The sequence below is a fragment of the Talpa europaea genome, assembly GCF_964194135.1.
Source record: "Talpa europaea genome assembly, chromosome: 7".
NCBI classification, from domain to species: domain Eukaryota; kingdom Metazoa; phylum Chordata; class Mammalia; order Eulipotyphla; family Talpidae; genus Talpa; species Talpa europaea.
The window spans coordinates 87,811,531-87,825,715 of record NC_140074.1 but is presented as its reverse complement, the minus strand read 5'-3'; the positions used below and the strand labels follow the sequence as shown (position 1 = coordinate 87,825,715).

At 36.8% G+C, this 14,185-nt stretch overlaps 2 protein-coding genes across 2 annotated transcripts; both read left to right on the top strand.

Annotated features, from left to right (window-relative positions):
* Positions 1–926: 926 nt before the first annotated feature.
* On the top strand, positions 927–1,856 carry LOC311174639 (olfactory receptor 1A1-like; the record flags this gene model as incomplete). Its single annotated transcript, XM_084239225.1, has 1 exon — positions 927–1,856. One exon carries the CDS (start codon positions 927–929, stop codon positions 1,854–1,856), a length of 930 nt encoding a protein of 309 aa, XP_084095351.1.
* Positions 1,857–12,275: 10,419 nt separating this feature from the next.
* LOC311174640 (olfactory receptor 1A1-like) lies at positions 12,276–13,205 on the top strand (the record flags this gene model as incomplete). Its single annotated transcript, XM_084239226.1, has 1 exon — positions 12,276–13,205. One exon carries the CDS (start codon positions 12,276–12,278, stop codon positions 13,203–13,205), a length of 930 nt encoding a protein of 309 aa, XP_084095352.1.
* Positions 13,206–14,185: the final 980 nt, after the last annotated feature.

Below are 14,185 nucleotides of genomic sequence, written 5' to 3'. Positions count from 1 at the left end.
CCGCCCACTTCATTACACAACAATTATGAGTCCAAGGTCTTGTGTCCTCCTAATGGTTGGTTCTTTGGTGATTGGAAGCTGCAATTCTTTCTCCCACACTCTGCTCACAGCAAGGATGTCTTACTATAGAAACATGGAAGTAGCCAACTTCTACTGTGCATCACCATTTACTATAGTTGGGTCTTTTCCACAGTCTTAATACATATATACATATTTTTTAAGGGTTTGGAAAAGAGATAAAAACCTGTTAGAGTAAGACTGTGCTATATAGAAATGGGACACCTGGAATGGTGCTTTACTGGGCTTGCTTTCTAAGGCTATTCTCAGCTGTCTTTTTCAATTATTATCTTCTAGCACCAAAGTAGACACCAGATGTTATGTGGGCTTGGGGATCACACTAAGAATGTTCAGTGAATTATTTTGTAATTGTCCATGATGCTCATGTAGGAAACACTATTTTTGTAACAAAGTGTTGTCCTTTTACTATCATGTATAACAAAATTAGTGTGCAAACCTGGCTTGTTCATTTAGTTATAAAGACTCTGAGGACACAGACTGTGTCTTTCTTGTTGAATATATGGGAAAATGGCACTTTTCCACTTGTCCATGTTTTTTTCATGTGACCTAACAAAATATAACAATGCAATGCAAAATTTAATTGTTTAAGTAAATCCAACATGTTTGTGTGACAGTTCTGAACAGGGAAAAAGAGCACTTCATATTCACTGCTCACTTCTTAGAGAGTTAAGTCTAAGCTATGTGACAATTATCCAGCTGAAGAACAGGGATTATTTTCCTAAAAGCTGGCCAACTCTGGAGTTAGCATACTCATGTACAGATACTGGTAATCAAATGTAAATAAAGACATTACACTCTGTAATTTCATTAATAATTCTGATTCCTTCCCCCTTCTTATTAAAGGAGCCATGCAGGAAGAAAACCAGTCCTCTACACTGGACTTCATCCTTCTGGGGATTAGTGGTCAGCAAGAACAGGAAGAAATCTTCTTCATTCTCTTCCTATTCGTTTACCCCATCACATTGATTGGAAACCTGCTCATCATCTTGGCTATTCGCTCTGACGTTCGCCTTCATAGTCCCATGTATTTCCTCCTTGCCAACCTCTCCTTTGTTGACATCTTCTTCTCTTCTGTGACAATCCCTAAGTCACTGGCCAACCATATCTTGGGCAGCAAAACTATCTCCTTTGGTGGATGCCTAACACAGATGTATTTCATGATTTCCATGGCTAACACAGATAGTTTTATCTTGGCAGCTATGGCATATGATCGTGCTGTGGCCATCAGCCGCCCACTTCATTATACAACAATTATGAGTCCAAGATCTTGTGTCCTGCTAGTTGTTGGTTCTTGGGTGATTGGAATCTCCAATTCGCTCCCCCACACTCTGCTCACAGCAAGGCTGTCTTACTGTAGAGACCGGGAAGTAGCCAACTTCTACTGTGACATTGCTTCTTTGCTCAAGTTGTCCTGTTCTGATATCCAATTCAATGTGAAGATGATGTACCTAGGGGTTAGTCTTTTCTGTGTGCCATCAATAAGCATCACCATTTCCTATATTTGGGTATTTTTCACAGTCTTAAAAGTTCCATCTACAAAAGGTGTGCGCAAAGCTTTCTCCACCTGTGGTTCCCACCTCACAGTTGTTTCTCTGTATTATGGGACAGTCATGGGCATGTATTTCCGCCCACTGACAAGTTATAGCATAAGGGATGCTGTTGTAACAGTGATGTACATTGCAGTGACCCCAATGTTAAATCCTTTCATATATAGTCTGAGAAATCAGGACATGAAAGCTGCCCTGGGGAAACTGTTCAGCAAGAGAATATCCTCATAACCAATGTGAGCTTATATGGAGACCAGGTCACCAAATTAGAATGCATTTGAAATCCACCCACAATGTTCTCCCATTTACAACTCGAAAAGCCACCCTTTCTTTTGTAGACACTAGATTCTTCTTCTCAGAAATTTTATAACACTTTGATGAGACACCTCTGGAAAGTATCTAATTGTTCACAAGATGCTACTTGTGGCACACTGACAACAAAGGTTCATGTCACATCAATGCAGCTGATTTGCAGATTAAAACTGAGCATATCTGAGCCTTTGCTTTCACATCTATATAATAGGGATAATCTCTACCTTGTCTGTGTCAGAGGGTGTGAAGGCCACAGTACTTCATGCTCTGAAGTTTACACCATATTATCAAATGTCAATTTTTTGACTCATGTTTAATCACACCTATCACCTATTTCACTTGCCAAATTTGAGGACAAGAGTTGTCTTAACAATATATTGGTCTCCTAATATTTGTCATTAAAGTGCAACCATAACCACTGGGAGAGGTGCAACTTATTAATGTGAATGAATAAATATAATCCAACAATAATTATACATGATCGGAATCAACATTATTTCTCATCCATTATATGCCTGGTATTTATATGGTCACTATGGATTCATCGGGAGACAGAAATCATACCCATTATTTTTTAATTAATTAGTTTTAAATTAAGCTTGCAAACAGGTATTAGATACAATAGTATTTTCTGAAAAGTACTGAAGGAGAAAAATATGCATGCTGATCTAACGCAAAATGTATTAACTGCAAGAAGTTACATCTGTTAGAACCAGGGGAATTAATGGGATAAGGTGGTTTTACCAAAACCTAGGAGTTCAGAACAATGATTTGCCTATCTGGCACTGAGGTTGCTGAGAGGAGTTGCCAAACTTCTGAAACTTAGACTTCACCTGCTGAGGTGACCCAAATAATCATTCCTGGGAAATCTGAGTTCACAATAATTCTGCATCCATCTTTTTTTAGTTGATGTAGTTTCTTTTAACTTTACTATTGAGCATGGAACTACAAAAGAATCCTATACATAGCTTGTATACATGCTATGTGTGCATGGGTACATGGTTCTCCTTGTCCCCCATAGTGCAAAATCAACACACAGTTTTCTAATCAGATCAGTCACTCCAACCAGTAGAGAAATTCCATCTTTTCAAGTGGCCCAAAGTGTCATACCACAATTTGGTGGATTTTATTAGAAGAATATAACTTGAACATATGTAAATATCAAATATTATCAGTGACAACCTTTACATTAGGAAACAAACAACTGAAACTACACATTCTGGGAACAGGCATATAATACAATGAAAGTGAATTAAAAATGAAATCAAAAGAAAGTATAAAATTCAGGATGAGAGGATACCAAAGAAAGGAGACTCAAGGAAATGAAGTGATGTATCATGCTGTTGATATGGGTTATTATTCAAGTCCTAGTTTCAGTTTGATTGGTGGATCAGTGCGTATTTATGACATTATATTTATCTATATTAATATATAAATAACAAAAATCTGTATGAAACCATGATAAGAGTTTTTCCTGATTAAAGGAGTAGTCGGGTGGAGGGGGCATGGTAAAGCCATGAGTCCTATTAGGCATCTTAGTGCAATATAGGAAGAGAAGGCGAAGATATGCACAAGGATCTAGGTGGGAGCTGATGTAGAAATAGAAACAATAGAATATAATAATGTTTTTTAATTATAAAGTATGTATTTGATGACAATACTAAAGAATAATTTAAGAAAAATTAGTTTATTTTGGATGTGTTTTCAAAGGTTTCTGGGGACACTCATGGAAGTTTAATGAATTGTACAAGAGAGATTTGTAACTTTGCAGCCCAATTAAATAAATCAGAGTAAAATAACTAATAAAAATCTGGAAATAGACTAATTCATCTAAGAGACTCTGGTAGAATGACTAAATATCAAGAAAAAGGGCCATGATGGAGAATGAAGACTCTAGTGGAGGAAGGAAGAGACTTCTAAAATCTTGATTTGAGGTTCCTCAATGAAAAAACATAAATCAGGGCCTCCCCAGTGGCGCAGCGGTTGAGCGCTTGGTTGCTAGCTGCCCGAAGCCTCCGCGGCGCCGGTTCGATTCCCGGCTGCTCCCCGGCCACCAGAGGAGGGTCCCACATGGCGCGCAGACCTCTCCTGCCGCCCGCTGCTCCCCTCAGCAGTGTACTTCAGTCCTTCTGTCTGCTCTGCTCCCCGCTCTGGCTCTGGTGAATTCTCTCACCCTCCCGCGCTTCTGACTGTACCCAGTGCTTGTATAAATAAATAAATAAATCTTTTAAAAAAAAAAAAGAAAAAACATAAGTCAATTCAGAACAATAAATGATAAAAATTCATCATCACAAATAGATCATATTCATATATACAAAAAAACACAACCAGTTAGAAGATGTGATGAAAGATAAGAACCTATTTACAATAACATAAATAAAGACAAAATAGTAGAGAAAGAAAAGTGAAAAGGACTGTTCAAGATCTATATAAAGAACACTACAAAACACTTATTAAAGAATCAGCTCAGGCAGAGTACAAGGATATCAAATAGTATTAAAGCCACATTAACAAAATAAAGGTTTTTTAAAAAATAATCATCTCAATTGATGCAGAAAGAATATTTGAAAAAATTCAAATTGCTTGCATAATAAAAAAGTCAACAATATAGGAATAGAGGGACACTATCTCCACATAAAAAATCAAAGACAAACAGTAATTCCTAAAAGCAGCAAGAGAATAAAAGATGGTAACCTATTGTATAGAGGAATTTGAGTAGACTCTCAGTGGATTTCTAAGCAGAAACCCTACAATGCAGGGGAGCACACAATGACATATTCAAAGTGTTTAAAGAAAAGCAATGCCAGGGAAAGTTACCTCTCAGAAAGGAGAAACAAAGGCTTTACCAAGGAAAAGCTGAAAGAATGCACCACCACTAACTCTGCTTGACAAGAAACACTTTATGGAGTTTTTCAAGTTAAAAAGATTCTAATTAGATGTTTTTTCTCTAAATTTGTGGAGTCCTGTATTGGACACTGAAGTATGATCTGAACACAGTGCAAGTAACAACATAGAAAATAGGGTAGTGATCCCTGAAAATCATCAAAATATGTTGTTACAACATCCACCATGACAGAATTTAAGAGAAGCCTGTGGAGGGCAGTACAATGAAATGAGTAGAGTAGGAATTAGCTAAAGGCAGTTAATAATGGAGTAGCTCTATCCTTAAAAACATTTCAAATATTAATAATTTGATCTTTGTAATAACTTTATGAAGATTTTAGTGCTAATATTCCAGTTTAATAGAGGAGTAAGCCCACATGAGATAATTACAACCAGTAAGACTTTGGATTGAAACCCAGTCAGAGTGCACAATATTCGTCATAGTCCTCTCAGAAAGCTAGTGACCTCTCTTCCATGGGAGTTGCTAACTCATAGGATAACAACCATTAATCACTACTATTACAAAGTTGACACATACATGAAGTGGACAAGGTAACAAGTGCATTCATTTCTATGAATTAAAAAAAGTAAAATACCTATCTATCATTGGCATACTTGTAAACAAAATATAGCTCACATCCTAAATATGCCAGGTAGAATTCTAGAGAAGTATGAAATTAAATTCTTTTTAGTAGCCACACTAAAAACTAGAAAGGGTTCAGGATGGAACTGAATAAATGTCAGAATCCGATTGTACCACAGATCCAAAGAGTTGATCCCAGTTTGTGCTGAGCAGCAGAGGAGAGGGGCCCACATTCCAACAAATAGGTTAGAAAATGTCAGTTCAGAGCTTGAGCCCTGGAGACATGCTACTTAGGAAACATTTTTGCCCATCTTTCTTTCTACAAAAGACTTCTGAGAGCAATCACTCTTGAGATCCACTGTGTCCCCACAGGACACAACTGTAGCATTGTAATGAATCTCAACAATTACTCTATGACCAGAATAAAGACCTGAGGGAGTCATATTTCGATTGACTTTATAACATAGTGAATGATTCACAATTTTCTCTACACTATAATTGACTTGCTTCTTTCAGAGGATACTATATCCTTGTCTTCTGCCTCCATCTAGGACAATCTCTCCACCCTACTGCTCCATTGTTGGAAAACTCAGGGTTCCTCTTTTCAATCCACCTCAGTCTTTATCCTTCACTTCAGGAACAGAGGACCCAATTCCCAGGTCTACTGCTGCCACTTCCTTCAGCATGCCGACATCCAAGAATGAATGCTAAAAAGTAATAGACCTATTGACTGCAAACTTCCCATTCGTGGAAGAGGAGAGAAGGTGAAAGGATTAGGACCCTCTTTTGACAGCATCTAATTCTCCAGGTAGGGGCTATGAACATTGGAGAACAGAGACTTTTTGGCCATGACATCAGGGATAGATAGACAGCAACAGTCCTACATGCATTATCTCACTTGACCCTCACAAAACCATAAGAGGTGAGTAGAATTGTATGTCATGTTTTAAAATGAAAAATTAGGAAATGAATTGTCTAAATTCAAATAAAGGTAATAGCAAAACTATTACCTGGAGCCAAATCTTGGCTCCAGACCTTAAAATCCCAAGATTGGAAGGGATTGGATCTCACAGAGGAGCAATACACAGGGAGAGAGAGAAAGAATATCTTCTTCTGATAATGTTTCTCTGTAGACTTTTCTAGGAAAACAGGTGAAGAAATGGTATTTCCGATGTGGTTAAATCAGAGCAGAGCTCACTCCACCTCCTAATGTAACACTGTATGTGTATGTACATGTGCATGTGTGTGCACACACAAACACTCACAATTAAATTATCTTGGAAAGCAGCTAAAAATCCCTCTTTCCATTCTTACAGTCAATGTTGCAAGCTAACAGACTCTTTCAGGACATTCTCTTTCAGTTCAAAGCACTGATGAGCTGAACTTTCAGGGAGTCTTAAGGCACTCAGTGGATTCCTCTTTGCTGTATTTGCTGCCTGTAGATGACAAGGGGATGTATTTGGACTCTCCCTTCCAGACTATACTGAGCGCCATCACACTGACGTGATGGATATCTCAGAGTAGAAAACAGATTTTAGTGGCCCAGCATGTCTGGGAGACTACTATGATTCTGGTAAAATCAAGGCTCTTACTTTGCCTTTAGCATCCAGCCTACTGCACTCTTCTAGTTCCTCTCCCTGGGTGCATATAGTCCCTTTACCTTTTTATCAGGGTTCCTACAGAAATCATTCCTCCCCATGAACACACCCTCACCCTTGTCATCTGGCATGTGGTCTCCTGTCTTCAATATCTGTGCTCAGAAATCACTCACTCTAGTTACCTCTTTCTTTAATTCCTGTTTATTTTAACAACCACTATGCTTTTCTAGTGTTATTTTCCTACATTCTTCAGTTACGTTTCATTTGATGGTGTTGTGGTTGTCCTTGTACTAGATTATCACTCCAAGTGTTATGTTATTAATCAGTCAATCAATGTATACACCCAGATAGCTATCTGTACTTAAATGAAACACTGTAGATAGTGCAACCACACCCACTGTACTCTTGGTACTCAATGTATACAGTCAAATTCCTTGCATTGCTCAAAATCCCCCACAATATAAACCCAAATTTGTTTTCTGATTGAATTCTCATTTCCACACCTGTATTCTCAGCTCTGATAAAATACATAACACATTTCTAACTTAACAATTTGTCCTTCAGGTTTTTCTTCATAATAAGGAGCTTGGATTTCATGCTTCAGGTGATAGACAATGAGTGATTTCAAGAGCCAGATATAATCACTTTTGCATTGTATAAATATAGTTTTGGATCCAGTAAGCAGATATCTGTAGAAACAATCTTGGATGAATGTCATATGTGGCCCCTGAATCCCCTCCCCAGTGGAAATAACTTCCATTCACTCTCTGTCTTTCACAAAGGCCGGTCTCTATTCTACATTGACTGAAATACTGATTTGAACCATCCAGCACCATGGCCACACTCTGAAACAATTATTATCCAACATTTGAAACTCTCACTCAAAATTAAAGTATTACATTGTTAATATATCAGAATGACAAAAAGAATCAAATAACAAAATCATCAACCACAATGAACAAAGGTAATAATTTGGTCATATTTGCTCCAAAGTTCTTAAATAAATATTAAATATTGTTGAAACTTCCTTTGTTCCCATCGAAAAATGTATTTTTCTCCCTCTCCACAGATAACTATAGTTCCTGACTTGATAGTACGTTCCTAGTCAGGATATATCCTTTTATAACATACATGTGTATTATTTTATTTTAAAATGTGCATATATTGTATGGTATGGAATATATGGTCCAGTAACTTGCTTTATTTCATCTTTTAATTTTCTTTTAATTTGTCCATGTGAATTCATGCACTCTTACTCTTGTGCAATATCATTAATAAGAAAATGGCAAAATATACTAATTATTCCTCCACGAGAAGTTCTCTTTGTGACAATATACATCCTTGTGAATGTCTTCATGAACACATATGCTAGAGTTTCTCTAGAGTCTAATCTGGAAGCGGAAATCCAGCATCACAGGTGTATGAATTCTAGCCTTCCCAGAGACCAGCAAATTACTCTTCAAATGGTAGTGCTAATTTTCCCTTTTCTTCTCAATGCTTGTCAGACTTTTACACTTTAACACACTGTTAGGTAAGGAGTGTTTAAGTTTTGTTTTAATTGAGTTGAACATATTTTAATTTCTTTATTGGCTACACCAGCTTACTTTTCTATGACTTGCCTATTCTCCCTTTTGTCCACTATTATCTATTGTTACTCTCACCCTTTTCTGCTCAGTGTGTAGGAAACATGTATTCTGAGTACTAATCTTCTATTTATTGTGTGTGCACATATCAGATACCCCTTTCCTGCTCACAACTTATCTTTCCCCCATGTTTATGGTGTTTCTCATATAGTGTATTTTCTCTCTTTTTTTTAATATTTTTTGTTTTCATGTAGATGGTTAGATATAACCACCTTTTTTCCAGATGGTTAGATAAACCATTTTCTTGTGTGTTTTGTTAGTTTGATTTATGTGAGTGAATTAAAAAATTTCTATATCAATATCATGATTTATTTTTTATTATAAAATTAAGTTCTTATTTCATTAATCCTTTAGTATTATCTTCCACTGTTATTATTATAAGTAGGTATTCAATAGCCCATCTCTTTTTCCAAATATCAAATTCACCCTTTTCCTGCCTATATCTAAACCAATCGATGTCATACAGCAATTTTAAACTGATACTTAGATTATTTTACTCATGCCAGTTCAACTCCACTGCTTGAATTACTGTATTAAAGCCTTTTAATAGCTTATATAGTAATTCCTTTCTTCTTATCCTATTTTTCTAAAGTTGACTTAGCTCCTGACTCTTTTATCAATACATGCATTTTAAGATCAGTTGTTAAGTTCCATGTGTTAAATAAAACTTGTACTCATTGATTAAATGAATTAATTTGCCAAATTCATGGATTAATTGAAGGAGAATGGACATTTTTTAAATATTGAGATTTTCCACTAACCATACTTATACCACATTATTTTCAATCTCTCCTTTTGTCCTTAAGAAAAGTTTTTAAATAATTGATATATCCAAAGCACTTTTATTAGAATTGTTCAATCTGACAAACATTTTTGTTGTTATCATAAATGAGAAGTTTTTAAAACATAATTGTATGTAGTATTGGTTTTAATATTTATTTATACCCAACAAACTTCCTGAAATCTATTAGATTTTCACTTACACAACCAAAATTTCTTGGAATTGGCTCCACTTTTCTTCCATTTTCAATTTCTGTATGGCAAAATCTTTTTTTGTAGTTCTCTTTTCACAAAGAGGGCAACACTTCCATTGGTTTTGCAGAGTCCTAAATTAAGCTGCTCCATGCAGACTACCTCTGTTTGGCTACCTTCCTATACCAGAGGCATTAACATGCCAGACTCTTGGTTCTTAATTCCTTGATAGAACAACTAGCCACATCCCAAGCAACAGAGTGAATTACAATCCTTGCTCCAAATTTTCCTTTTGTTTTCATACATAGGTTTCCCCAGATCTTTCTCTTAAGCTTGGCAACCTATATTTTTACTGTAACAACTTATCAAGAATTTCTTTATGTTTTAGTAAAAACAGGACCTGTCAACATCAGTTTACACTGCTATGTTTTGAGAGTCCTCCAATCTTAATTTCTCCACCATCTCAACTAACTATACTCTGATCTCCCCAACTTAACTAAACCCTTCAAACCCTGAGATATCATGACTCTGTATGAAGACAGGAAAGGACATGTCAATGAAAAAAGTTAATTTCTTTAGGTGCAGAGATGAGAAAGCACGTCATTCTTGGGGGAAAGATAATTAGATCTGTATCCCCAGAGCCAAACATATAATTCACATATAAGTTTTAGGAGATAGTGAGAATTCATGGTTCAAATAATTATAGTTGACATTAATTTTTGAGTAGAGGTCTCTATAGAAAATTAGTGAATTCATTAGAATATCCTGCACTGTAGTGACACATGTTTGATAAAATGTGTTTAACAGATTTAAAGAGATTTAGAGTTGATTTGTCTGCTCTGACGGGCCCAATGTGTGTTCTTGCTGGATGGTGGCCCTCCTGTGTGTGGAGAACCAGAGACACAGGCTCATTCTACCATGGGACTCCACCAACCCATTCAGCAGCCGGGCCATTTGCATTCAGCAGACAAGGGGAAAGGGGGTCTGAATGAAGCCCAGAACCAGAACACAGATATACAGGCTATAACTCAGGCACATGTCCACACCTCCTGCGAAAGAGTCTGGGAAATGTAGTCTAGATGAGTGACCAAGAGGAGAACAACTTCAGTTTGGGTGTACAGCCAGTGTCTCTACTACAAATAGTATGATCACAAAGGGCAAGACAGACCTAGAGGAGGAAAACACTAGTCAAGCAGTTAAGTGTTACAGTATTTTACATAGAGAATTATGATGATGTAAATCAAAAAAACTGGGAAACTTAAATAGACAAAATGAGTTAGGGGGAAAAATTTAAACAAGTCAAGAAGACCAGATGTAGAGGAAAGGGGCAAACAAGATGGGTGTGCCCATGAGCATCCCACATGTGGGAAACCTATAATATACCCAGATATAACTCAAGAAATAGTAAACTCAAATGTATTGGTGCATAAAGTAAACAAAATAATAAGCAACATTCCTTTCTAGGAGCTAAAAAAAGAAAGAAAGAAAGTAAACAGGGTATAGTTCTTTCCACAGAACAGCTTGTAAATTCCATTAGCTGGATATGCAGAGTCCGGGGTTTGTTTAGACATGTGAGCAATATCACAAATGTGGAAATATAGGAAAGAGATATCAAATTTATAGATGGAAAATAGAGTCTCCAACAGTAGACTAAAATCATTGAGGAGCTGCAGGAGTCACCAAATAAATGATAAAACAAAGGAAGATAAAAAATATATTGATTATAGATATTTAAGGGTTTGGAAAAGAGATGAATCCTGTCAGAGTAAAAATATGCTATTGAAATGGGACACCTGGGAAGGTGCTCACTGGGCTATTTTCCAAAGACCTATTCTCAGCTGTCTTTCTGATTTATTATATTCTAATTATTTTCTAATTGTCTATGATGCTCTTCTAGAAACATTTTTTTCTACTGAAGTACTTCCTTCAAATACTCCAAAATGCTGTCCTTTTATTATTTTTTTAAAGATTTATTTATTTATTTATACAAGAACTGGGCTACTAGCCACATTCGTGGGAGGGTGAGAGGATTCACCAGAGACAGAGTGGGTAGCAGAACAGGCAGACTGACGAAATACACTGCTGAGGGGAGCAGGAGGCAAGACAGGAAAGGTCTGCGGCGCCATCCCTCGCTGGCCAGCCGGAATCGAACTGGCGCTGCAGAGGCTGTGGACAGCTTCACAGCGCTGCGCTCAACAACCTGCACTACCAGGGGATGCCCTGTCCTTTTATTATTTTATGTGAAAAAAATAGTACCTGAGAACAGAGACTGCATTATTCATGATAAATATACAGATAAGCTGAATTTTTCCAATACCCATATTTTTTCAGGTGGCTTAAGAAATTGTATAATTTTCAAAATTATAAAATACAAAATACAAAATTTTGTTTTTAAGTAAGCAAATACAGATGTTGGCATGACAATACTACACAGGGAAAAGAGCACATCATCTTTACACTGCTCACTTCTGAGACTTAAGTCTAAGCTACCAGACAATTATTCAACTGTTGAACATGTTTTTTCTCGTAAATATTGGTCACCTCTGGATTTAAGTATACCCACATATATATACAGGTAATCAGGTGTGAATAAATAAGGTAGTAAAAACAGTAACTTCACTAATAATTCTGGATTCCTCTCTGTTTTTAATAAGGAGCCATGCAGGAAGAAAACCAGTCCTCTACTCTGGACTTCATTCTCCTGGGAGTAAGCAGTGAACAGGAACAGGAAGAAATCATCTTCATCCTCTTCTTGTTCATTTACCCCATCACATTTATTGGAAACCTGTTCATCATCTTGGCTATCCGCTCTGACATTCGCCTTCACAGTCCCATGTATTTTCTCCTTGCCAACCTTTCATTTATTGACATCTTCTTCTCTTCTGTAACTATCCCTAAGACTCTTGCCAACTATATCTTGCACAGCAAAGCCATCTCCTTTGAGGGATGCCTAACACAGATGTATTTCATGATTTCTTTGGCTAACACCGATAGTTATATCTTGGCAGCTATGGCATATGATCGTGCTGTGGCCATCAGCCGCCCACTTCATTACACAACAATTATGAGCCCAAAGTCATGCATCCTGCTAGTTGTTGGTTCTTGGGTCATTGCCAATTCCAATGCTCTCATCCACACTGTGCTCACATCTAGGCTGTCTTTCTGTAGAAACCGGGAAGTAACCAACTTCTATTGTGACATTGTGCCTTTGCTCCAGTTGTCCTGTTCTGATATCCAATTTAATGTGAAGATGATGTACCTAGGGGTTGGTGTTTTCTCTGTGCCATTAATATGCATCACCATTTCCTATATTCGGGTCTTTTACACAGTCTTAAAATTTCCATCCACAAAGGGTGTGCGCAAAGCTTTCTCCACCTGTGGTTCCCACCTCACAGTTGTTTCTCTGTATTATGGGACAGTCATGGGCATGTATTTCCGCCCTCTGACGAGTTATAGCCTAAAGGATGCAGTGATGACTGTGATGTACATGATAGTAACCCCAATGTTAAATCCTTTCATCTATAGTCTGAGAAATAAGGATATGAAAGTTGCACTTAAGAAATTGTTCAGCAAGAAAATCTCTCTATAACCACATAAGTTCATAGATTTGTGATTGCTGTCATCATTTAGGTTGCATTTGGAAATTCATCTCCAGAGTCAACCCTCTCCAAGAAGTTACCTTTCACCTTTTGATTTAAAAATAACTCTTCCCAGAAATCTTGTAATAAGTTGTGAGACATGTTGCTGAATTTATCAACTTGTACGCATTTCTACTTCTTTTGGCAAAGTTGCAGCATAAAATATTGGACGCATGTTATCGTACTGATTGTCAGAGTAAAGTAAAGTTGAGAAAAAACTGAAGCTCAGCCTGACATCTACATATTAAGAAAAATATCAGCCATGCCACTATCATAAGATGTGATATTCCATGCTTTGAAAGTTATAATTCACTTTCAAACATCAATTTTATGGACTGTTATATTTAATACCACCTACTATGCTTATAAGCCTTTTAAGGCAGATGCTTTCTTAGTATATCACTGTATGGTTTACAAGTTCTGCTATATATAATGCCTCCAAGAATATTGATGGAAAGCGGTTTACAAAAATATTAATCTATGAAATATGTTAAAGTGGCCATCCACTATATACCTAGTATATCATTAGAATTTCTTTTGAAAACAGAAACCACATCAGGTGGTTTACAAGGAATTAAATATATAGCTGTGTACTGAAAAAAATAAAGTTGTTAAAAGGAAGATGCTAAGGTAACCCAGAGGCTATAAACTGAAGGAAGATGTTATTTTCGCTATGTCTCAGGAACAAAAGGCAATAGGTAGTGTTACTACAACATCGGAGCTCAGAAGAAGGATGGCCATATATCCACTGTTCAGATATCTGAAGGGAGCTGTCAAATAACTCTGGCACATGGTCATTACCAAATTTTGTTCCTAGAGAGTCTAAGTCCTCAGTGGCATTGCCTCTTTTTATTGTTGTTGATGCCAGTTTTTACTAATCTGTGCTATTGGAAGAGGAAATACCAGTTTCACCCCATACATAGTTTTAGTC